We start from the raw sequence: 23651 nt of genomic DNA, 5'->3' as shown, positions 1-23651 counted from the left end.
GAAGCTGTATTAGTTCACTTGACAAGTCTTTAAAAAACAACAACAAAGGCCTCATTTAATTCATTTTTAAGTTAATGCTTTTCTTCACAAATATGTAGATTAGAAGTGACATTTTCAAGATTCTGAAAAGCATGCTTCTGTGTTTGATAGTATATTATGTGTTTTGCTGCATGATCACTACGATGCAAAATCTAGACTTTGAAAGCAAGGATCCCTGTTCCTGCAGTGCAGATTATACGATTGTGCTCAATTCAAATGCTACAGGTTTAGCCTCATTATTCCCTCATTTTAAAGGGGTGCATTTTCCCCCTTCTCCAGGGATCAGTACATTCCTTCTCATTTGCAGTGGCCATTCACATTGAGTTGAATTCATGTATAAAAAATCCATGTATAACTAGGCTGGACCTGTACATAGTATTATAAAGCACACAAAGCTGAAAGCACAGAAAGGTTTTGCAGCCCAATCCTGTACCTGAAATATGCCAGTGTATCTCTATGTATGCTGGTGCAACAACAGCCTTGCTGATTTAGAAGTCTGCTTGCCAATGAACATGTGACTGATGCTGGAAAAACACTGCACAAATATAATTCAGACAGCACTTGGACACTGGTGCTGGCCAAACCATGGAGGAGAGAGGGGCATAACACGGCATGGATGTAAAAGGGGCTGGAAGGAATCTATGTACAGTACATCATAGCCTAACCCCACCTCCTTTCAGAGAGGGACATGCCCCTGACACTGGAAAAATGCTACATCAACAACAGAGCTGAAGGAGGTAGAAGCGACCCTGTCAGGAACAAAGAGGAATGGATACACAGCAGAAATTGCACCTCCTTACACCCTGTCCCACCCTTTTCCTCTGACACAAGATAGGATGCAGACTACATTTGGCAGCCAATCTCAGTATACCAGTATTAAAGCCCCTTGCCAGGGAAACTACACCTCTCTGGTCTCTCAAAGGGGAACTCTGGGAATGGGAACCCTGGTGAAAGTCCCACAAGTTGAGACTTCCCTTGTGACTTGTTCCAGTACTTCTCCTGGCATAAGGGCTCCCTCCCATTACCCTTACATGGACTTGAATCCTTGCCATGGAGAGACTTGTGTGTTTGTTTCACATGGCTGCTTTCTTCTAAGGGAAATCTTTCTACCCTTGCTCTGCCCTGCTCAAAAAAGTATTCCTTAGATGTGTGTGCTTATATGAGTGGGATTAGGGGATTTGACTCTTGGGTGCATGTGTTCTTAGCAGTTCTTTGCTTTTCCCCCTTTGTTGCTGGTACCACTGAAACTGCAGGAGGTGGGAGGGGCTATGTCATCCTTGTGTCATATTTTGTTTCTTTGCAGGTTCCTTGGAGCATCTCTCCATGGTTGGGGATGACACCTGTTGCTGTGTTGCTCATTCCTAGTGCCTGACAGGCATGTTTCCCCCCCCCCCCCCATGGCTGCTCAATGGCTCTGTACCTGCTTTCGCCCAGTGCACAGTTCACTCTGGGGACGCTCCTCTAGCCACCAAGTTGGGGTTGATTGGATGCAGTGACTGGCTCCTTGGACATCATCCAGACAATGTGCCAACATCACACTTATGACATGCCAACATCAGGATGTCACAATGGACTGTGTCAGTGTTTTCATGGACATTGGGGGGGTGTTACTGGGAAGGGCTACAACAGTGTTTCTTTGTCAGGAAAGATTTGGCACATGGATCTTTTTGTACCATCAATGTGGCATTGTCAGGACAGGCTCAGGATATGACAGAAGTTGTACTGGCATCTGCAGCCAATTGTGCTTAGCAACAAAACTGCTTTGTTCATTGGGTAGCAAACTTGTTTATCTTGTCCAAAGTGTGGGATGGAGTGACCAGGTAGGTTCCACTCCTCCAGTCAGTAACCTGATGACATAATCACAGTTGGAGATAATGGGCAAAATGCAGAGATAGCAGAAGCATAAACCAGCAGCTGCAGCCTGTGGTGCTCAGGGCACAGGGGAGGATGCCAAAAAGAAGAGGCAAGACTCAGGGAAGTCCCAGCACCAGAGTCTATATACAGGCAGTATTTACAAGTAGAAGGCAGTTCCAGAAATCGGCAAGCAGAGGCTGTCCAGCAAACAGTCCAAGTAGTCGGCAAATCAGGTGTCAGTCCAGCAGAGAGTCGTGCAGCAACTCACTCCTACGACCCACACAGTGGGGTGTGCTTGTTGGACATTTATACTCCTGTCAGCCAATGGGAAACACCATGACCTCATCGCCGAGGAATGCCATTGCATCATCCTGGGCAGGGATTGCATCAGCTTTTCCCATCTCTCCTTGTTCTGTGCAATGATTCAGCACTTTGCCCTGATTGGCCCTCGCCCCATTGTCGGACAGGTATGCTTACATTTGCTTACATACAACAGCAGTCTGGTAGGCCTGCCTTATCCAGCCACCAAATTGCCTTACTGTATGGGGCACATACCGCAACAAGTTATACCATAGATACCCGCCTATGAGTCAATCTCACAGAAAAGACGAGAGAATGACCCTCAGATGAGTTGGAGGTAAAACCTGGGGAATGCGCTTGTGAGCAGGAATTGCAGCTTGCCCTGGAGCCTGATGGAAAGGGGGGAAAGAATCTGAGCCACATCACTGTTTTTGAAAATATTAACAAGGTGCTTATGTAGTACTGTGTGCCATCCATTCAACAGAATTGAACATTGCATCAAATTGTTTAAAAAAAAATCCATATTTCAAACTTCAGCAATAACAATTTTAACGTATCTTTATTTGGGTGAGAAAACGAATAAACTGTATAACTTTATAAACAAACAGTATAACTTTTTATACTGTTCTCTGTTGTTTTGAAGAGGCACTCCTGGGTTTGAAGTTAAGGAGCCTGCTCAGAAGACTCTCTGATAAATATAAACAAAGTTGCATGTTTATAAGCTATCTGCAATCATTCAAATGTTCCTCAGATGCTCCACAGATCCTCTGCAGGCACTTTTAAAACTACTCCTGGCTGCCAAGACATGTCTGAATAGCCCTGACCCCTGTGGGACCCGCAGATGAGGTGTCAATCTACACTTCATTACCTGATACAAATTTTTCACCTTATAGTTGAAGTATCTACAGTAAATTTCCAAGCCCACAAGAGGTGGGGGGTTGTTCTCTACCAGTCGCCAGAGTGACCCATTCGCTGGCAGCTCCGAGTGGAGCACCCACTTGCTCAACTGCTACTGGGGATTCCTGGCCAGGTAAGTAGCTTAAGCTAGGGACCATCTAGCTAATATTGGAATCGAGTTTAGGTTTGTTTCTCCAGCATCCCAGCCATGTACACATTTTCCCTGATTTAATAGCAACCACCATGCATGTGGGATTGAGTAGCATCCTGGATCCATCTGCTGCACATTAATGGTTACTGCATCAATTTGGCGAAAAACTTTCTTCATGCTTTCCAACCAAACTCAAGCATTTTCAATGCATTTCCTTGTACTTTTCCTATTTTTCTTCCCATTTTGCTTAATCCCTTTTGTTTTAGGCCTTCAATAACCTAGTTCCATTTTGCCACGGTACATGTTCCTATGTACTTCAGTGGATTATTATGTCTCTTTGCCCTGTAGACCCTACTGTGGGATTGATTTTAATAAGAATCCCTAGGGTTCAGTGCTCTCCTTGGAAGACACCCCCCCCCCCCCAAATAGCCCTCCTCTGCCTGGTTTCCATAGCTTGGGATGATGGCAACAGATACAATCTATCAAGGTTTTCTACCATTCAGCTGCTGGTCCAGTAAAGGGAAAGTGGGAAGTAGGGAGGAGCACAGGTGCGCTAACCACTGCCTTCCCCAAGGAGTTCCCTTCCCTGACAACCTCCACAGGCACAATGAATCCTACGCTGTTTAAAGTTAATTTAAGTAAAATGCAAAATAGACTCTGAAGTTTGAATGGGTAAATGAGCTTATGAAATAGAGCAACATGGCTATTAATTGCATTGAAGAAGAAGCCACTGATTTCAGCTTACCAATGATAGTAGGACAGATTTTTCTCATTGTTTCTCTGACAGCTATTACCAATTGATCACGTAAAATTCAGTATAGTAAAAATAATATTTATAATTTAGCCTATGTAAGTTTTTGTTTTAATATAAGGTCTGCTCTATTTGTGATGACTTTGTTGTTTTATGAAAACAATTTCCAAGAAGATTTGTGCTGTTCAACATCTATATAAAACCGCTAGGAGAGCTCACCCAGAGGTTTGAGGTAGGGTACCATAAGTATGCTGATGACACCCATCTCTTTCTCTCCTTTCCTCCTGATTCTGAGGGAGCAGTCAAAGTTCTGGATCATTGTCTGGAGGCAGTTGGGAGCTGAATGTGGGCGAACACGCTGAAATTAAATCCTGATAAGACAGAGTTTCTCCTGGTCCAGAAATCCACGCCTTCGGTATTGGACCATCGGCCTGCTCTGAATGGGGCTGCACTTCCTCTGAAGAAGCAGGTCCGTAGCTTGGGGATGCTCCTGGATCCACAGCTGCTCGTGGATTTTATTTATTTATATATTGGACTTGTAATCCGCCTTTCTCCCTGAAGGGCACCCAAGGCGGCTTCCGAGGTTTCCTTGGGGAAACCCAAGGGATTCCCAGGTGGCAGCTGTGGCCAGGGGAGCCTTTGCTCAGCTTTGGCTGATTCTCCAGCTATTACCATACCTGGGTCGCTCAGACCTGACCACGGTAACCCATGCCCTAGTGATATTTAGATTACATTACTGCAATGCACTCTACGTGGAGCTGCCTCTGAAGACGGTTTGGAAACTGCAGCTAGTGCAGAATGCAGCTGCCCATGTGGTTGCTGGGGTTTGCCAATTTGACTGCCAGGCCATTGCTTCAGTGACTACACTGGCTTCCAGTTTGTTTCCAGGCTGAATTCAAAGTGTTAGTTTTGACTTTTAAAGCCCTTTACTGCTTGAGTCCAGGGTATTTGAGGGACCGCCGCCTTTCATATAATCCTACCCAAACTCTCAGGTCATCATAGGGGGCCCTTCTAACTGTGCTGCCACCAGTAGAGGCAGGGGGAATGGCGGCAAGAAATAGGCCCTTCTTGGTGGTGGCACCCTGTCTGCGGAAGTCCCTCCCTCTGGAATTGAGAACAGCTCCCTCTTTGGAGTCCTTTTGGTGGGGTCTTCTCATTTAGGGAAGCTTTTAAATGCTAACATGGGGGGGCTAGCACTTTTTATGAAACATCTTTTAATCTGTGATCCAATTGTGTTTTATTTTGTGATTTTAATTGTTTTAGTGTTTTTAACACTGTTTTTATTATATTGAAATACTGTACTGTTTGGCGGGGTATAAATCTTTTAAATAAACAAATAAGATCACATTCTGGTTTGATAAACTTCCTAGCTTTCCATGCAAGGGCCAAATGAGATGTTATTTTAAACCTGTGTTCTATTTAAACTTAGTATAAAGGCCTTTAAACTCTTTCCTTTGAATTTTGCTTCCTTCTTCAAACTCCTATTACCAGCACATACCTTTCCTCATTTCTTCCTGCTTTCCAATGCCCTTTAGCTTCCCTTCTGCATGATCTCAGTTTCCTCCTTGCTTCCAACACTCCTTTATTCTTGCACTCACTACTGTCCTGCTATTCTTTACTCCTGCTAATTGGAAAAAGTGGTATCCTCTTATATTTAGTAGGGGGAGAACTATCCCTCTTCACCCTATGAGCCCTTTGAAGACAGGGAGTCATTTATTGGTTTTGTAAACTGCTTTGTGAACTATTTTTTGTTGAAAAGCGGTATATAAATATTTATTAAAAAGAAATAATCCTATTACCACTATCAACTGCTCCCTTTGTCTTCTTGCCTGTCTCTTTCCCCTCTACCCCGCAGTCCCACTCAGCCTTATGGATATTTTTCCATAAACATTCCCAGTGGAACTGGTAAGCCAATGCTTAATATGAGCAAAATTTACTATAGTAATTAGGTGAAAGCTTTAGGAAATGGTATTCCTCTATCCAGTGTCACTAAATGTCTAAATAGTCATTGAGGAGGTCTTTGCTCTTTCCTGTCCACTTTCATTCCTGACCTTGAGTCTGGCATGCATGATACTCATTCCCCATATCCAGGGTTCTGTATTCATGGATGATTTTCCATTCTATCCTCAGCACACTGATTAGTACTCATTTCTAACTAACTGTGCATGAGCTATGTAGTTCAATGAGTAAGCACATGTGCCCCAAAACTGACAGGCAGGTACCATAGGAACCTCAAGGTATAGGGAAGGGTAAAGTAATACGCCTGGTTCAGTTCCTCTGTAACTTGCACTTCTGAGAAAACATTCCTCAACTGCCTCTTTCCTCACCACATGCAAGTAGGCCAGTGCTGGCTAAAAACAACCTAGGGCACAATCCTAACCCCTTATGTCAGTGCTTTCCAGCACTGGCATAGCGGTGCCAATGGGACATGTGCTGCATCCTGCAGTTGGGTGTCACTCACATAGGCCTCCTCAAAGTAAAGGAATGTTTGTTCCCTTACCTTAGAGCTTCATTGCCCTTATGTCAGTGCTGGAAAGCACTCTCATAAGGGGTTAGGATTGCGCCCCTAGTCATTCAGCAATACTGAAATAATTGTTATTGCTAGGGAAGATGTTAGACAAATAGATGTGAGAAGAGAAATTGAATTGGTTTAAAAAGACTCGAGGAAAAAAACCATTTCTTTCTTGTCTGGAAACAGCAGATACCAGGCAAGCCTCCCTGGGGAAGGTCTTCCATAAGTGGGGCACCACAGCCAAAAATGTCCTCTCCCTAGTTCCCACCATGTAACTTCACAAGGAAGGGGGACCCAGAGGGGTACAAATATTTTTATGGACAGGCACATATGAAAAACTGAATTCTCATGCCATTTAGAAGATGGCAAACACACAAGAAGGCAGACATGTGAAATGCTCTTTATAGCTATCTTTGGAGACATGAAGCTAAAAGTTCCTGTGATTAACAATTGAAAATACATTGGAGGAAAGAAGAAGTGAACACATGCTTCAACCAACTAATGATGTATTCTAAAGACTGAACTCTTTTGAGGCCTCATTTCAGCTGTAAAGTGGGGGGAGGCTTTGCTATTCTCAAATCAGGATTTCAGTGTCTATTCATGCAAACACAAGTTTAGAAAGATTGGAATTGCTTCATCCAATTTTCATAGGAAATTCTCACACTTAATTTACCTGTGAATGTTATCTTCACCAGAAGGAACCACACCAAGGTTTGCTGCATTTACCACCTTCTGCAATATTACAAGACGTGTGGAATTCTGTGGTGCCACAGCCACTGTGGTGAACGTTTCATTCATACCAGTCAGTTTTCCTGAAATAATAAAACATAATTTGTGCATTCATGTAGACAATTCCATAAAGAAAACTTACAGTAACTATGACATAATGCATGATATCCTATGTTCTTTCGTCAGAAGCTCTCTCTGAGAGCAGAAGGAGCATTTCACTTGGGCAAGGACTCCTTGAGTGAGCAGAATGCTCCTTCAGAGAAGGAGATTTCAGTGATGGAAGTGGTAATCAAGAAAGATATTGCCAAAAATATTTTGATTTTTAAAAAGTGACTTCTTATTTTCTAGGAGCAAGGTACAAATACAGAGTCAATTATCTAGCTTTCAAATTATATTTATAAAGATATCATCAGACATTTATCCATTTCCAGCATGAAAATAAAACACACACACACTCTTCCCTCCTGCCACATTTGCACCCTTTCACAGGAAGCACACTTGGCTGAACAAATACAGCTTTTCCATTTACCTTTTAATCAAGTGCTAAAAATTCTACTGTATTAATGTATTTTTAGAATGTGAGCTAATTATGGTGTTTTAGCAATCATCGAGTTAATTTTCTTTCTGAACATCTGGTTAGGAATTGAGAATTGTTTTCCTCAAGCTACCTAACAGTTAGGCTCCCCCAAAAAACTTGATTAATGTTCAGCACATTCAAACCTGACAACAGATTTAATGTGTTAATCTGAACAAAAATACTGAAGACAAAATCTAAGAGCAAACATAAGGATATATTATACAAGTCAACATTCATATTTCAGTATGCACTGGATGAAGTAAGCTGTTGCCTTAAGAAAGCTCATGCCACAATAAATTAAATTGCTCCTGGACTTTGCTGTGCAGACAGGCAAGGGATCAGAACACACATACCCTGTTGGGATCAGATGGACTGAACAAGCACAGCCCATCCTTTCCTCTAAGGGCTATTCAGATGTGCCTCTGGCAGACATGTAACAAACAATGATATTCAGAGCTACAAGTGCAACATGCATCTCCATAAGATTATTTTGGTATTCACATTTTTCCACTATCATTTAAAAGAAGTTTCATAAATGTTACAGAAAATAAATGACAAAAGTTTATTTTAGAATGATTTACTCATGAAAACATGACTTTCACCAAGTTTTTAAAAATTCCAACTTTAGCCTGGAATGGTACATTCTATTGTGGATGGTTTAAATTTTACATTAGGAAAATGCTTTGAAAAGAGTACATAAGCAGTCTAAGGCAGCTTTTAAGCAAAGCACAGGACTGACATAACACTGCTGAGAGATGTGTGTGTACTCATTAAGGATTTAAACCTTCTCCATTAAGCTCTATTGAAGAGCAAATGCTGAATAAATGAATGCAACTATGTTTATGTTAAAAGCCTGTTTCCCCGCAGCATGTAATTAAAGGAAATGTTGTACAAAGCCAGTACTTTTGTCAAGCTCCTGTAAATGGAAAGATGGATAGCACTCAGAGAAGTGAATGCATTGCTTCATATTTAACCTTAACACTCTTGTCATTAATGGTTTGTCTAACTTGTTCTATAAAGACAAGGTACTGCTCCATTGAAGTAAAATTAAAAAAATAAACTAAACCATGCTTTTCAGAACAGAAGATTCATTATCGTTGACTAATGTATTGGCATAAAGCAAAGTAACATCCTATCAAGTAAGGCACACATTCAATCTGCCTTACCACCCCCCTTTTTATTTTTAACTCATGCTGTTTTATTGTTATAGGCAATTTGTACCACTCAGCATGACAGTGTAAACTGAATCAAGATTAATTTACATGCAAAAGAACACTTAGCATGGTAAGCAAATGTATTGTCTCGATTGCTGAGGTGGAAAAGAACCTGAAAAGAAAAAAAGGTGCTCTAATTAAGGGGCATCAAATATGATTGCTTGTGGTAGTTAAGGGCCAGAAAATAGTGAATGTCTGACCATTTAAAGAATTAGCACCTTGCTTGTTAGGACAACAGAAATGTTGCAAGCATAAATCTTGATAAAATCTAGCAAATGCTGTACTTGTGTGTGTGTGTGTGTGTGTGTGTGTGTGTGTGTGTGTGTGTGTGTGTGTGTGTGTGTGTGTTAAACTTGCCAATTTAAATTACTAAAATTTATCCTTGGGGGGGAATCTAGAATAAAGAATTCATTTTTTAAAAGAATTAGATTTTAGAAGTATTGCAAAGATTAAAATACCTAATTATAAAAGAATGTGCAACCTTGAATGTGGCACTCTTCAGAGGTATCCAATAAACAATTCAAAACACAATGCAAGGATGCTATAAACATTACAAAAACTATTACGCTTGATACAAAATTATCTCTCACAGAGATTAGATCCTGCTACCTCTTCTCGCTGAACTCTGACATTTTATCATTAATTTATGGAAAGCAAAACAATAAGCTAAACAGCGTAGTACAATGGTTTTTGCAGAGGCAGAATTGACGCTCAAGATAATGAGAGATTTACATCAATAAGCATTGCTCAAAATCTGCCCCTCAATATTTAAAGCCTAGAAACAAAAACAAGAGAAATGGCATCGGTAATTGCAGCTTGCTACACTGTTCCTCAACAGCAAAATCCAATAAAACATTTGCTGCTCCAAACTATGTTAGAAGGATTGGAAATGAATTACCCGGAAAGGTTTCTCCTGTTTAGAACTGAGGACCTACTGAAACAGCATGGCAAGGCTTACCATGGCCAGGCACAGCATGCACAGAAATGCAGCTCTCCATCTTTTAGCGCTACTGCAAAAAACTTTAACAAGCATGAATATTCAGTGATTCTCCCACTGCCTTGGCCTAGTCTCCTCAGGGGGAAAACAGGAGATAGTAAAGCTGCAGAATTATTTACAATACCCAGAAAATCATACCTTTTTGTTTTTCATTTTTATAAATTAAGGCACATTTTTAAGTTTAAATATTTAAATGGTACTTAATCTGTTTCCTTAACTATTACAAATTCAAACAAAAGTATTTTTAAATACGAGGGCCTGAAGAATTTCTTATCCAAAGTAAACTATGGACAATAACAATTAAAAGGCATAAGTGGGCATATAATGCAGCATCATTTGCAGGAAATGAGGTTAGCCTTGTGATAGAATCAGACATGGTAACATTCTTAGCTGATCTGCATTTTATCTTGATAAAGTTTTGACTAATGAAAATTACAGAAATAAGTTTGAAATAAGATTAAATCAGTATTTACTAAATCAGTTTTGGAATTTTCTCAAAGTACTCTGTAAACTATTCCTTAGACCTGCTTAGAAAACATACAAAGCTAAGAAGTGAGACTTCTATTATCATGAATTTTCTAAAACAGTTGAAACATTTAACTAAGAAGATACTAAAAAAAAAGGCTTTTAAATGTGTGGTAAATTTGCCAGCATCAGTCCAGCATCAAAGCATGAATTCAGGAAGACAGAAAGAGCAATACTGAAATGTCAAGAGACTTTCATGGATTTACAAATACTTCATATAAACAAATTTTCAAATAGCTTTATTCAGAGTAGCCTTTCTGCTCTATTAAACATAGCAAACAGCTGCCAGATTTATTCAGACAAATAATCAACAACCACAGAAGTAAAATGGCAGAAGAAAAAGGAATTTTGGCAACAACTCCACAGAGGACCACAGCTATTCTCCAAGTGCACTTCTTCTATGCACTCATGGTTCTGAATGGCCAGTCAGGGGAAAAAAGCTCTCAGTCACTGCTAAGCATACAAAACTCGATCAAAATACCAAGCAAGCAAGCATACAATGAGATCGGGAGAGGGAGAGACAACATACAATATCCAGTTATACTTAAAATTGCACTGTTAGATGACCATTGAGGAAAAGGGAGAACACAAAAAATAACAAAGTCTCACTCACTTTTTTCCCCCTGTGCATATGTAAAGGGGGGTTAGGAGAGCAAAGAATAATACCATAATTATCCATTGCTTAAGAAAGAAAATCACTGGCCTTGTTTTGAAGAATCAAGAAAATAATGCAAATGATGTAACTGTCTTGTCACTTATTTCAAGTTAGAAAAAGGGAGAGAAATGAGAGATACAAAAGTGATTATTAGGTACACACAACATTACTTTGGTTGTGCTGGACTGTCTGGACAAAAAGGGGTTTTGAGCTTTCTAGACAGTGTTTTCCAGTCTCTCAGACTGGTGAATGTAAAAATCAATGTTAGAGGATTACAGAAATTATACAATGAAACAGAAAGATATTTTCCATGAAAAAAGTGTTGCACTTCTAACTAACTAACCCAAACTGAGATGAAGAGGTCTTTGTTATTTGGCCTCTGGTTTTAGACACAGCACTAGATCACATTTTTTTCAGATGCATTTGTACTATAAAAGAACACTTGACCTATATATGATGCAGGTCACACAAAGAGCCTGTAAGATAAGAGACATTTGTATTTTAAAAAGCATGACAAGTAAATAAGCATGAAAACCAAACAAGACAATGTCATGCTTTTTTCTTACAGGAAACTGAAGAGTTTAATACTAAGTAGTGTTGTTAAGAGAGACAGGTAAACACTCATTAATTTTAATGTAGTTAAGAAAAAGTATACTAACTGTATACAAACAAAAGCCTTTGAAAGAAGGTTAGAAATATAAAGTATTACTATATTTTAGAATTATTTCCTAGAGTGCGTTAGACCAGGGTTCCAGCCATTAGTACTAATATGAAATGCATTAGTGCATTAATGTAGGAAGTCCCAGGACCAAATACTGGTTATAGCCTATTTATGATGCTGTTGTTAAAAGATGTATTAATCAGTTGTCAAGTACCAATGGAATGTGCATTGTGTGTTGTTCGTGGGGTTATTCTCTAGACTAAACCATTACAGGCAGACAGGAAAATATGCATAACACTTACAAAAAAAATGGTTTAACAGCATTTGCACAAAAGAACAAAACTAAATATACATTTAATTTTAAAATTTATTTCTCACCTCGTTCTTTCTTAAAATCTTTTTCTGACATAGTGACAGGTGAAAGTAACTCTCCAACAGGAGGCTGAATATTAACACTGAATTGATCATCCTTTGTACTAAGAAAAGACAAAACACAAAAAATAAAAAAATGAGTTAATAGCTATATAAGACTTTTACAAGTAAAGAAATATGGCGTAGATGCTCAATTAAGAGGATTTTAAAAAACTTTACCAGTCTTCAACAAAACAGAAATATGGTATCTCTTTAATTTTCAGCACGAAGTCACTAGGATGTTCACTTTCTCCTTATACCTCTGTTTAGGGAACTTTCTTAAAGTTTATCCATCCTCTCAATTCTATGGGCATGTCACTATTATTCCTTTTTATACAATGCACTGAGGTTGAGATACAGGAACTAAAGACAGGCCAAGTACAGTTTCACTGGCAACAATAACCTGAAAACTCTGCAGTTCAAGAGAAGAACTGGAACTTGAATCATTTCACCAACTGCCAGGGACCAGAAGTAGTTGCTCCCCTCCCCATTTCCTTGGTTACACTATACTTTTGTGTATGTGCCTGTGGATTAAATGCATGCAGCTCTGAAGTCAAACCCTTGCTGAAAAGTGAAGTATAAATATAAATTATAAATAAAAGCTGAGCGAACTCAACTACAAAACTTTTCTGGAGGCAATGAAAGCGCAAGAGATAAAATGGGGATATGGATTCATTATGATGGAATGACAGGAGAAATTTTTTAAAAAGTCACAAACCCAAAAGTGTTACAGTGCAAGGTAACACTTAGTAGTAACAGACACCTGTAAAATCACAGTTAAAATACAGTCAGTTCTCTTTATCTGCAAATTTGCGTGAGGGGCAGAATTGCTACCTATCTCTCATTATCAGTGACTCTGTTCTTGTTATCCTTGAGTTCTGTGCCAGTGCACTGGGGGGGGGGGGCAGGAGGCTTGGTGCAGTTATAAACAGGCAGGCAGGCAGGTAGCAGAGGGAAGAGAGGTTGTGGGAGGAAGAGAACAGACAGTAGCCTCCTCATGAGCAGAAGGCAGCACCTGTGCCATGTAGGGGAGAGAGGAAGAGACGTCTATATGCTATATGGCTGATGGGGGAGGGGGTTGCAGTAATCACATCCTGCCAGTAATACTCCTTGTTTTTTAGAAAGTTGTCTGGATTGGGTCAATTTTCTGCATGAAACAGGCATTGATTTTGGCCCGTGGAGAATTGCTGGACAAATTTGTATCCACTTCCAGACTTACCCCACCATCTTGGGCACCACTTTGGGGACTCCAGCTGAACCTTCACAATCCTGGCAATGATGAGAGGCTGATGATAAGAGGTCTCTGGAAGGTTACCTGATCTAGGGCAGGGGCAAGCCCAGGAAATCTGAAACTCCCACCTATCAAGAGACAGGTGGAGGAGGAGGACAGGCGAAGCAACCCCCTCTGGATTGCTGAACTATAAGGCTTTGTTGTTGAGCCAGCAACCTTCAACAAGTGGAGGGATAACCAACACAGAAGAGAAAGGATCAGGTGTTGGAGATGCTGATGAGCCCTTGCTATCACCCAGCCCCAAAGACTTCAAGTTAAGATACAGGTTCATAAAGCTCATAGAGCGTATGTTGAAACAGGTCCTCTGGAATCTAACCCCATTTTTCCCAAAGGCTCAATGATTCAGTATCTGATAATTTGGTATATACTGGATTTTCCAGGAACTAAACTCAGCCGAATAAGGAGAAATGACTGAACTTCACTGACAGCACACATCTTAGTATTTGCAAAATACTCTGTATGCAAATTCCCTTCTTCCTCCTCTATCTCATTGGCATTATGTGTGGCCATTGCTAATCCTGATTACAAATGTACTAGATAACCCTAGATAACCTAACCCTAAGTGTTTTAAACTCTCTTTCAGAACCAAGGTTTAAAGTCAAGGCTACTTTCCTGGCCACTGCAGGCATTCTTCTCACTTCTATGTGCTTTTTGGTATTAATATTTTTCATAACTCTGTAATTAAGGATTCTGGGTTTTTTTTTTGCCTTTAATGTAAACATATTGTTTGTATAATTCTATTTATTTAGTTAGAATATTTATATATTGCTTTTTAAAAAAAGTTCTTAAAATGATTCACAAGGCAAAGGAAATTAGGGCACAATCCTAACCAACTTTTAACACTGAAGTGAGGGCCATGCAGCTCGGACATAAGGGAACAAACATTCCCCTATCTTGAGGAGGCCTCCGTGACTGCCACCAAACTGCAGGATGCAGCACATGCCCCATTGGCACAGCTATGTCAGTACTGGAAAGTTGGTTAGGATTTGGACCTTAGTGGGTTTCCTGTTCCAAAGATACTCACAACCTAAAAAGAGACACAGGGAAACCACAAAGCAAGATGAGGGAAGTGAAAGCAAAGATAACTTGAGGAAGAACAGACAATCCTTAGTTACAGTATGATGTGAGAACTTTTTTGGATAGTCAGAGCTCAAACAGGTGGGCCTCCCTCATCAGTGTCAGTGGTGGCAATTACTGTTCACCATTTACAGACAATAAACAGTGATGAGAGGACAGTCTTGAGTAAAGCTACCAGAAAAGAACACTGCAGATCTAGGATATGAATTCTAATCCACAAGAGCCAAATCTAGCACATTGTCTACAGGACAACTCAGGCCCAAAGCCTTTCTCTTCAGATTGTATAAATTGTTTGTCTTTTACTTTAAGGATTAAAGAGTTGCTTGGGGCAGGTAGGTAAAGGGTTAAGTACTTCCCCAACATGGTTCTGATCTGACCTGCAGTCCCATGCAGCTGCTGCACAGCAGTAAAAAAATAGGTCTATCCTGTATTGTCATGGAGTATGCATAACACACATTTCAAGTATAAGGTAGCTTCTGCAGAGGCATGGCTTATGAAAAAGTTAACAGGAAAGCATATTCTAAGATGAGGTTTCCATTTCCATGTTAATTTCAAGTAATGAATGCAAAAGAACATCTAATTTCAGTTTCTCCAAGGTCAGTCTGGCTAAGAGTTGGGAAATCCCCCCCAACAGATTCAGGATACCTGAGGGTGCTTAAATGTAAAAGGGTGACCATTAAACAGCTGTTTTATAAGGGATGAAAAGAAGGGAGAGTTGGGTGCTGCTCATTACTTAAGGTAGGACTGATTGCCTATTCAAGTGCTGCTATCAGATCCAAAATTGGTGCCATTTTCTACCAGAGTTTCCAGACTCCATTTTACTATATTACTTGATGCATAACAACTTACGATGTTTGTTATGATGCATATATTTTAATTATGTTGTAAACTAATGCGTATTGGTCACTGATTGTTAGAAAAGACTACATTGTTATCCCCTTTTTCCCTTCCTACCCCTCTCCCTCAGAATGCTAAGAGCAAAGAATTGTGATATTGTAAAATGGGTGAAGGGCTGGCAGGACTAAAATGCCAAGGCTGATGAAGGACTCAAGTAGAGAGATAAGGAATTAGGCCAGTTTGCCTGTACAAGCTATAAGTTAGCAACCTAGGAAAAGAAAGAAGTTCTTGTCTGAGAATGAACAGAGTTCTGCTAGAGATAACTGCAACATTCCTACCAGCTACCTTGCACTAGGAGGACCCTAAAACCAGATGGACTTCATCAAGCAGTGATTCCCTTTGATGGATATTTGGCCATGTGTTTTTCCAACCCAGGTATAACATCATTTTCTAATAAGGTCTGAGAGTATATACATGTGCACATGAAGAATAGTTTAGCTTTATTTTCATGTCAATGAAGCTGGTTGTAACTGATATTGCTTTTTAGAGGTGACCCCTACCCCAAGAGTGGATAAGATTTCCTTTCCTATCTGGGAGAAAAAGTGGAAGGGCCTGATTAACCTTCCTCCTTCTTCTCTCCAGGGCAGGATTGAATTGGGCTAGGGCTTGTTTTGAACCTAATATTTTCATCTCCAATAATAGCATTTGGACGCTTTATCCTGAAAAAAGGTTTAATAATAGTCCAATGAACAAAGAATACATCTGATACACGGTGTCAAAACAAGCAGATGTGAAATCTGATTTCTGTTTCTTGATATCCCCCCCCCCCCAATACTGCAATCTGGAAGTAAAGCATTTGATTTTAATTGTATCAGGTAAATAAGAATGAAAACGTACTATTTCGTCTTACCTAGGTTATGCTTTCTCAAATTTCTCTAGAAAAGTGGTTCTCAAACTTTTTAGCACTGGGACCCACTTTTTAGAATGACAATCAATTGGGACCCACTGGAAGTGATGTCATTAACCTGGAAGTGACGCCATCAATTTAGGTTTCAAACCTAAGCCTAAATTGTTTAGGCGTAAGTTTGATCAGCCAAAGGACCCATTATACAGCACACTCATGCTGTTATTTTGCATAGCTTGGAATTCAAACGTCCCAGCATGGAAGTCAAAGCAGAACTCAGACTTTGATTCTTCTCCACCTAGACAGCCCTCCCTCCTTTCCATCATCCTACCTATTCAGGGTAAAGCATCATGCGGGAGTTTGCCCTGCCCAGTAGCTCTGTATCCTCTTTTTTCAGCTCTGTATTATCAATAGTGGCTGAGCAAGGTGCTATGTGACTGTCCTGAAATTAGCTGGTGACCCACCTAGATTGTCAGAGCAGCTCAAGATAAAGAAATTCACATCCTTGGCACACAGCAGGCTGCTCTATCAGCACTCTGGTTAAGTACGCACACAAACTGATGTAATATATTCCCTAGACCAGTGGTTCTAAAACATTTTAGCACTGGGACCCACTTTTTAGAATGATGCCAGGAAGTGACGTCATGACCCTGGAAGTGACGTCATGGCCAGAAATAACATCATCAAGTAGGAAAGTGCCATCATTGTGACTTAATCAAATGACACTCCTGAAAGTATCTAAGCAGATTTACAAAATTTGTTTTATAATCTGTTTTTTCCCTGAGGGCTGCTTTCATCTGCAAACTATTACATGGATTCCCCTCTTTTGTACTCCTACCGGTCCTTTGTGATCCTATTTGTTCTTTAAATTTGATCTGGCAAGCGTTCCTGGGGGCTCAAGTTTTTACAGGAGCCCAATGTCTTCCTCATTTTTCAAAGCAATCACCTTCCCCCCACCAGCCCAAGTGCAATAATCAGCAGCCATAGAAAACAGAACTGGGGATGATGTGAATAAAGACAGGGAGAGTATTCAGGCAGCTGTCCCCAAGCCCAGGTTAAGCTACAAGTAAAACACACAAGCAGAGTAAGTAGTGTGCCATGCGACGTGGTGGGAAATAAACACTCTGCGGCAGGGACTACTAGGGGACATAGATGGTAAACTTGATTTTATGCCACCTTCCATGCTCAAGCCTGCACCTCCCCACTCCTCAATGGTAAAGAGCAAGACTGCTTCCCAGTGCAGGCCGCAATCCCTGGCTCAAAAACACCTATCCATTAACTGTAGGAGAAAGAGAGGCTGCAAACAGGCGCCAAACTCCCCAGTATAGGAAAAGCCAAAGTTCTGAGCACACATGCAGAGTTGCTTCACGCCTCACCTTGCTCCTTTGGATTTTCAAAGCGCTCACCCACTCTCCCTGCTCAGAAAAACCAGCTTTCTGTGTGCACTCAAGTCACATGCCCCTTCCAGGCAAATATAGAATAAGCCACCTACGGACATTCAGACGCACAATACGGGGTTCCTGGATACTCAAAGAGGGGAGCACAGCACAGTCTTTTGTGCACCTTTTGCTCAGAGCAGCTTATTTACAATAAATCTCATCAGCCTTTTTGTCTTTGTCAAATCTGTTACACAGAAGTTGTGGGTAAGGACACCGGGATCGGAATGGAACTTCCTATCTCCCTGAGATTGGAATAGAACAGTGCAGTGGTGGGAGCCACAAAGGAGATGAACTGTTTCTGGCTGCTACAGCAATTCATGACCAATCTGGTTTCAGGCTGTGACCTACCAAGTGGGTTGTGATCCACAGTTTGAGAAACACTGCCCTAGACTAAAAGAGTATAAGTAGCAATAGGTATGACCAACAAAGGGATTTTAACTATTTTATTTCAAGATTAGCTGCTTGATAATTTTATTTCTTCTACTTTTGTGTTTTTTTTGGCTTTCCTATGCTAGGTGAAAAAAGTCACAGATGAATCCTAGTTTCTGCTGACAGAGTAGGCAGGAGGGTCTATGACTGAATTCTAATAACTTACTAGCAACATTGGTTAATTTTGTATATTAATTACCAATATGCATTCCACAAGCAGCAATTACTTCCCCCCTGCCCAGCAGAATTATACGTTAGAAAGCTAAGAATATTTTACTTATCCTATGGTACCTTCACTGAAATGTGAAGTTGCTTTATTGAACTGAAAAAAGACATCATAAAGTTCAAGTGCCTGATTGTCAACTGACACAATAAAGTAAAGAGCTTGGTCTTAGTACGAGTAAGTTAGGGGTACATCTTCTTAAGTATGTTAAGTGAGTGTTAGGCCCAATCTTCAAGTTAAGGATTCTCTCTTTACTATCTTTAATTAGATGCATTTCTTGGAAAGCCTTACTTAATACAAATAGTGCCCACTAGGATGTTCTTTTTACAGCTTTTAACAATTAGATCTTCTCTAACTTTGCACTATTTCTGTAAGAAAGTACCAGTGTTCAAGATCATTAAATGTTTTATTATCAATGTTTACCTTTTCTTTATATTAGTTTTTATTGAATCACGAACTTCAGCACATTGGTTATCTTACAGACAATTGTAGATTTTGCAATGCAAAACACACAGTCAATGATTGGCATCTAAACCAATTGATCTGCCCATTACCACTATCTCCCTTCCTGCACAAGCCTTACTACAAAGCTATTGATTTAAACACTGTCGATTGGTTTCCATTTTCTGATTTTGGGCAGGCTAATTAAGAAAGTGAGTAATTGTGATTATACTGCTTCAGGATCAATTACATTTGATGCAAGACAAAGTACTCCTTTTGGAGCAATGTAAAGAAAATAATTATAATCAGAAATGGTTTATGGGTATACCTTCCCCTAACTATAAACCAATGTCTCACATACTTTTCTTTGTACTGGAAGCTTAACAAATCCCAAACAAAGCATACTTATCTACATTGATTTGAACAGAAACACTTATGCTTTTTACATAAGAAGTGTGTTCTTATGGGAAAATGTTTATATTACTTGCAACTTCCTTCCTCTTCTCATGGTAAATACTCTTCCCCATCTTTGGCGGGGGAGGAGCAAAAAAAGAAAAAAAAAAAGAAGATGGATTCTCTCATGCTGCGGATCTGTGTCCCATAAAAACCTTAAATTGTTGTGGAATGATAATTGTATATGCAAGTTCTTCTCTGCTGGTAGGAAAACTCTCTGGAAGCAATGATCAGTGCACAGGCACAACACTAGTCTGTTAGAACTTGGAGTGGCCAGAGAGAAACAAGCCAGACAAAATTGTCACCCTTGGTTCATGGCAGAAGGGGCCTGAACTTGCAACTCAGTTTTTAACTCATCATGGGGGCTATAATGTCTTAGAGGTGATTAAAACCAAAGTTCCTTCCCACTCTTCAGCTCCTAACTATTTACAGCAGGGCCTCGGAGAGGAATTTTATTGGGGAGTGCAAAGTTTCTTTTTGGCCCCTTCCCAAAGGGGGAGGGGATGAAACAGAGCAGGGGAGGGTGGTGACAATGGTGGGTAGAACAGGGGTGGAGAGGGGGCAAAACTGCAGGGAGAGGATGCAACTGGAAAAGTCTTTGGAGCCCAGGTCTACCTGCCTGTACAGCATCAGCAGCTTGATACAGTAAAATGCACTCCTCTCTAAAATCTTTTAAATTTAGAAAATCAGTGTAGAAAATCAACATCATCGTATTTAGGCTCACACTAGAATGTCCAGTTTGCACCAATACATACTTCTGCAGCAGCTGTAGCCTTGCATATGTGTCCCTGAGCTCCTATATACTCTCCTTCATGGGAAGTGGATATACATGCCAAAAGGCTACTGTAGCAGGTCAGTTTCCTTCCAGGTTTGACACTGTGTTCAGATGTGTCATGTATGAATTCCTTGGTCCAGCACATATGGTTTTCTGTAGCAGCAGGAGCCATGTACCCAGCGCAGTGAATCCACTACCTGGGCGCAATGAGTTCAGGTGAGATAGGAAAATATAAGATTCCAGGAAATTTCTGGGCCCCCCTTTTTGGCTCTTGGGCCCCCTTTTTGACCCTGGGCCTGGGTACAAATTACCCCCCTTAGTCCCCTCTCATGGGCCCTGCCTCACAGAGGTCTGCTAAGAGGATACTGAGGAGCCAGAGCACCATAACCTTAAAGCATAACCATGAAGACTGCATTATCTATATTACTGTTGCTGTGAATGCAGCTGACATCCATTCCAGTGGTCTTTTACCACATCTGCGTATGTACCAATATGTGTATGTACCTTGCCAACTGAGAGTAATGCTTTGTGTATCTGATAAAGTGGACACCAATCCATGAATACTTGTGCTGAAATAAACTGGTTGTTTTAGGCATCTTCAGGGTGCTATAAGACTCTCTTTTTGCAAATTTTAGAGTACAGTACTGGACACATTTTTCTGCTACAAGCTCTAGGTAGGATATACAAATGGGGGCCCACAAACAACTTGCAGGTGAGGGGAGGAAAATGAGTGCTAAAGGAGAAGATGGAGATTTCCCCTCTCCCATTTTCTCATCCAGCAGCTAAGTGAACTTGAAACAGGTTGAACATTTTATCCTGAACTCTATGCAGACACTCTGGACTTCCTAAGAATCCCCTTGTTCATTAGGTCTATGGAATGTAGCAGAGGAGGTAACCCTTGCATGACTTGTTACAGTCAAGTGACAAGTTTTTAGTTTATCAGCATAGCCAGAACGTACAAGCTTTATGTACTGTTACCACTGTTGTGAATCATCACTGAGTTTTACACAATAGTCACTGATTTTACCTCTTCCATCCCAGACCACACTTTGTAACTTTTTCTTTCTGTGTCTGTGCACATACATATGTATACAGGATAACACTTGTGCATCTGATGAAGAGAACTCTAGAACATGGAAGCTTATGCTGAAATAAACTGGTTAGCTTTAGGTTCTACAAGATTTGTTTTTGGAGCAACACTACACAACTACCCCTCTGGAAGTTCTATGCTTTTTACCTACGGTAACTTAAAAATTAAACTTCAACATTTTATCAGTATAATTTTGTAAGCAAGTTTGCTTTATTTTAATTTTAAAAAATACCTACTACAAAGATGTAATTGTTTTCATTTTTCTAACAATATTTGCAAACGATGGCAGTTCTATAATTGGGCAGCAGAAAAGGAACTATTTTGTTCTATTTAAGCTTTAAACTTAGTGGTTAGCTTGAGCTGTGTCATTGGGTTCACATTGTCCAAATCATTAAAATGAATACCCCACTGGTGTCTGAAGCAAATCTATTTACAGTGACGTTACTCATAGTTCGGTGTTGAGGAATATTGATCTTTCTTGTTTGTCTAATAGGAAAATAATAAACAATTACAAGGCAATGTTGGAAAAAGTAATCAGTTTTTATATATCACTAATACTGCAGACCTCCCAAAACATAAAGGTGATGATCTGCATAAAATCAATGAGTGATGCTACATTGCTTATATTCATCATTGCACAGAATCTCTGTCTTCAGTGGCTTAAGTCTGGAACTGAACTATTAGTATGCTGAGAATGGGGTACCCTTAAGAGTGTACATGCTTTTTAAAAACAAGCTATTTTTAAAGCATTTTATGTAATATTTAAAACATGACCAATAAACTATAAAGCACATTAGCCTGTATATATGATCAAAAGCTGATCCCAAAAACTGTTACTATTACTGCCCAGAAAAATCCAGCTGCAAATAACACCATTCTAGAATTTTCTGATAAAATAATTACTGTCCACAATGTAAAAGAAAAACCCAAACTAGTAAATCTGAAGTGATTCTCAGTCTATAGAACAGGGGAGTGATCACCAGAAAGTAAAATAGTACATGTATAAAATCTCTGAGGTTCAGCAAATAGGATTCTATGGCCTATTTACAGAAGCTCAAGCAAACACAGATAATTCTGCAAAAAGCTAACTAGGGATGCAATCCTGACTGCGCCTAGGGCCAGTGCAAGTCTCTTGTCATGCCGTAAAGCATGTTTGCGCCTCCTCAAGAGTCAGCTGGGCCGGTGCAGGGATGTGTGCCGGCCATGGAGGCTGAATCCAGCCTCCATGCCAACTTGGGTAAGAAGGGTTGCATCGGCTGACGCAAAGGACTGAGGAGGGCGGGGAGGACACAGGAGGGAGGTGTTCCAGAACAGGGGGAGGGCAAGCGGAAGGCATTCCAAGTCAGGGGGAGCGGGAGGCAGGGCGGGGATCCAGTTGCTATGCCGAATCCCAACCCCGTTCCCTGAGCAGTGTGGAGCGGCTGCAATTTGCTCCGCTCTCCTTGGACTTATGCCACATCTGGAAATGGTGCAAGTCTGAGGAGACCCATTGAGGCTGTGGTGGTTTACCCGGGGTAGAGGAAGAGTTTCCCCTTGCCTCCGGCTGGGCTACTTCAGGCCACAATCTTACACAGGATATAGCTCAGGCCTCCTGGTCTGCCTGTTGCAGCGCAAGATACAATTACGCTGCACCTTGCTGAACTTTTGGTAAACAAAAATGGCACTCTAGGTCCAGTGAATGGATTCTCCTCTAACGACATCCTGATCTTATTAGTAACTGCATAAACAAAAAAGAAAACTTCCTTAGTGATGTAAGGGGCTAATGCTGTTGGGTCTTGTAGCCTACAGAGCATGGGGCATTCATCCAGCTTTATTATTAACAGTATTTATATACCGCTTTTCAACTAAAAGTTCACAAAGCAGTTTACAGAGAAAAATCAAATAACTAAATGGCTCCCTGTCCCAAAAGGGCTCACTAAAAAGATGCAAAGGAATACCAGCAGACAGCCACTAGAACAGACAGTGCTGGGGTGAGATGGGCCAGTTACTCTCCCCCTGCTAAAAAAGGAGCACCCACTTGAAAAAGTGCCTCTTACCCAATTAGCAGGGGTTGCATGGGGCATTCAGATAGAGTTAGGCCTGAATGAGCCCTGAGGAGCTGGGGACTTGTTCTACTTTCTTCTTATCCCTTTTGTATATACCAGTTTAAACTTCTAATTCTTTATTATTATTATTTACATTCTATCTGAATTATCATATAATATCACATAATACAATGCAATAAATTTAACAACAATCTGTAATATTCTCTTTAACCATCAAATGATGTCTGTTTAATATTCAACTTTCATACTACAGATCTTAAACCACATTACATGGTTTGTGATAAACCCTGGTTTGCTGGCTTATCTGAATGGGCAAACTACAGCATGTGCTGTGGGATCAAACCCTATTTTTCTATCATGGTTTGAAGGAAAGC

General features: G+C 40.4%; 1 protein-coding gene across 2 annotated transcripts in view; it reads right to left on the bottom strand.

The window, feature by feature from the left end:
- The window catches only part of AP3B1 (adaptor related protein complex 3 subunit beta 1), a 214257-nt gene that overhangs the window by 10815 nt on the left and 179791 nt on the right, over positions 1 to 23651 (bottom strand). For both annotated transcript variants that reach the window (XM_066614924.1, XM_066614925.1), the window contains 2 exons: positions 12241 to 12338; positions 7178 to 7316 (listed from right to left, as the gene is read on the bottom strand). In XM_066614924.1, coding sequence (XP_066471021.1) covers positions 7178 to 7316; positions 12241 to 12338 — 237 coding nt within the window. The remainder of the gene's footprint in view (positions 1 to 7177; positions 7317 to 12240; positions 12339 to 23651) is intronic.

This window comes from Tiliqua scincoides, chromosome 2 (genome assembly GCF_035046505.1).
Source record: "Tiliqua scincoides isolate rTilSci1 chromosome 2, rTilSci1.hap2, whole genome shotgun sequence".
Taxonomy (NCBI): Eukaryota; Metazoa; Chordata; class Lepidosauria; order Squamata; family Scincidae; genus Tiliqua; species Tiliqua scincoides.
Note: the sequence above shows the minus strand (reverse complement) of the source record. Positions and strands in the feature narration are given on the sequence as shown.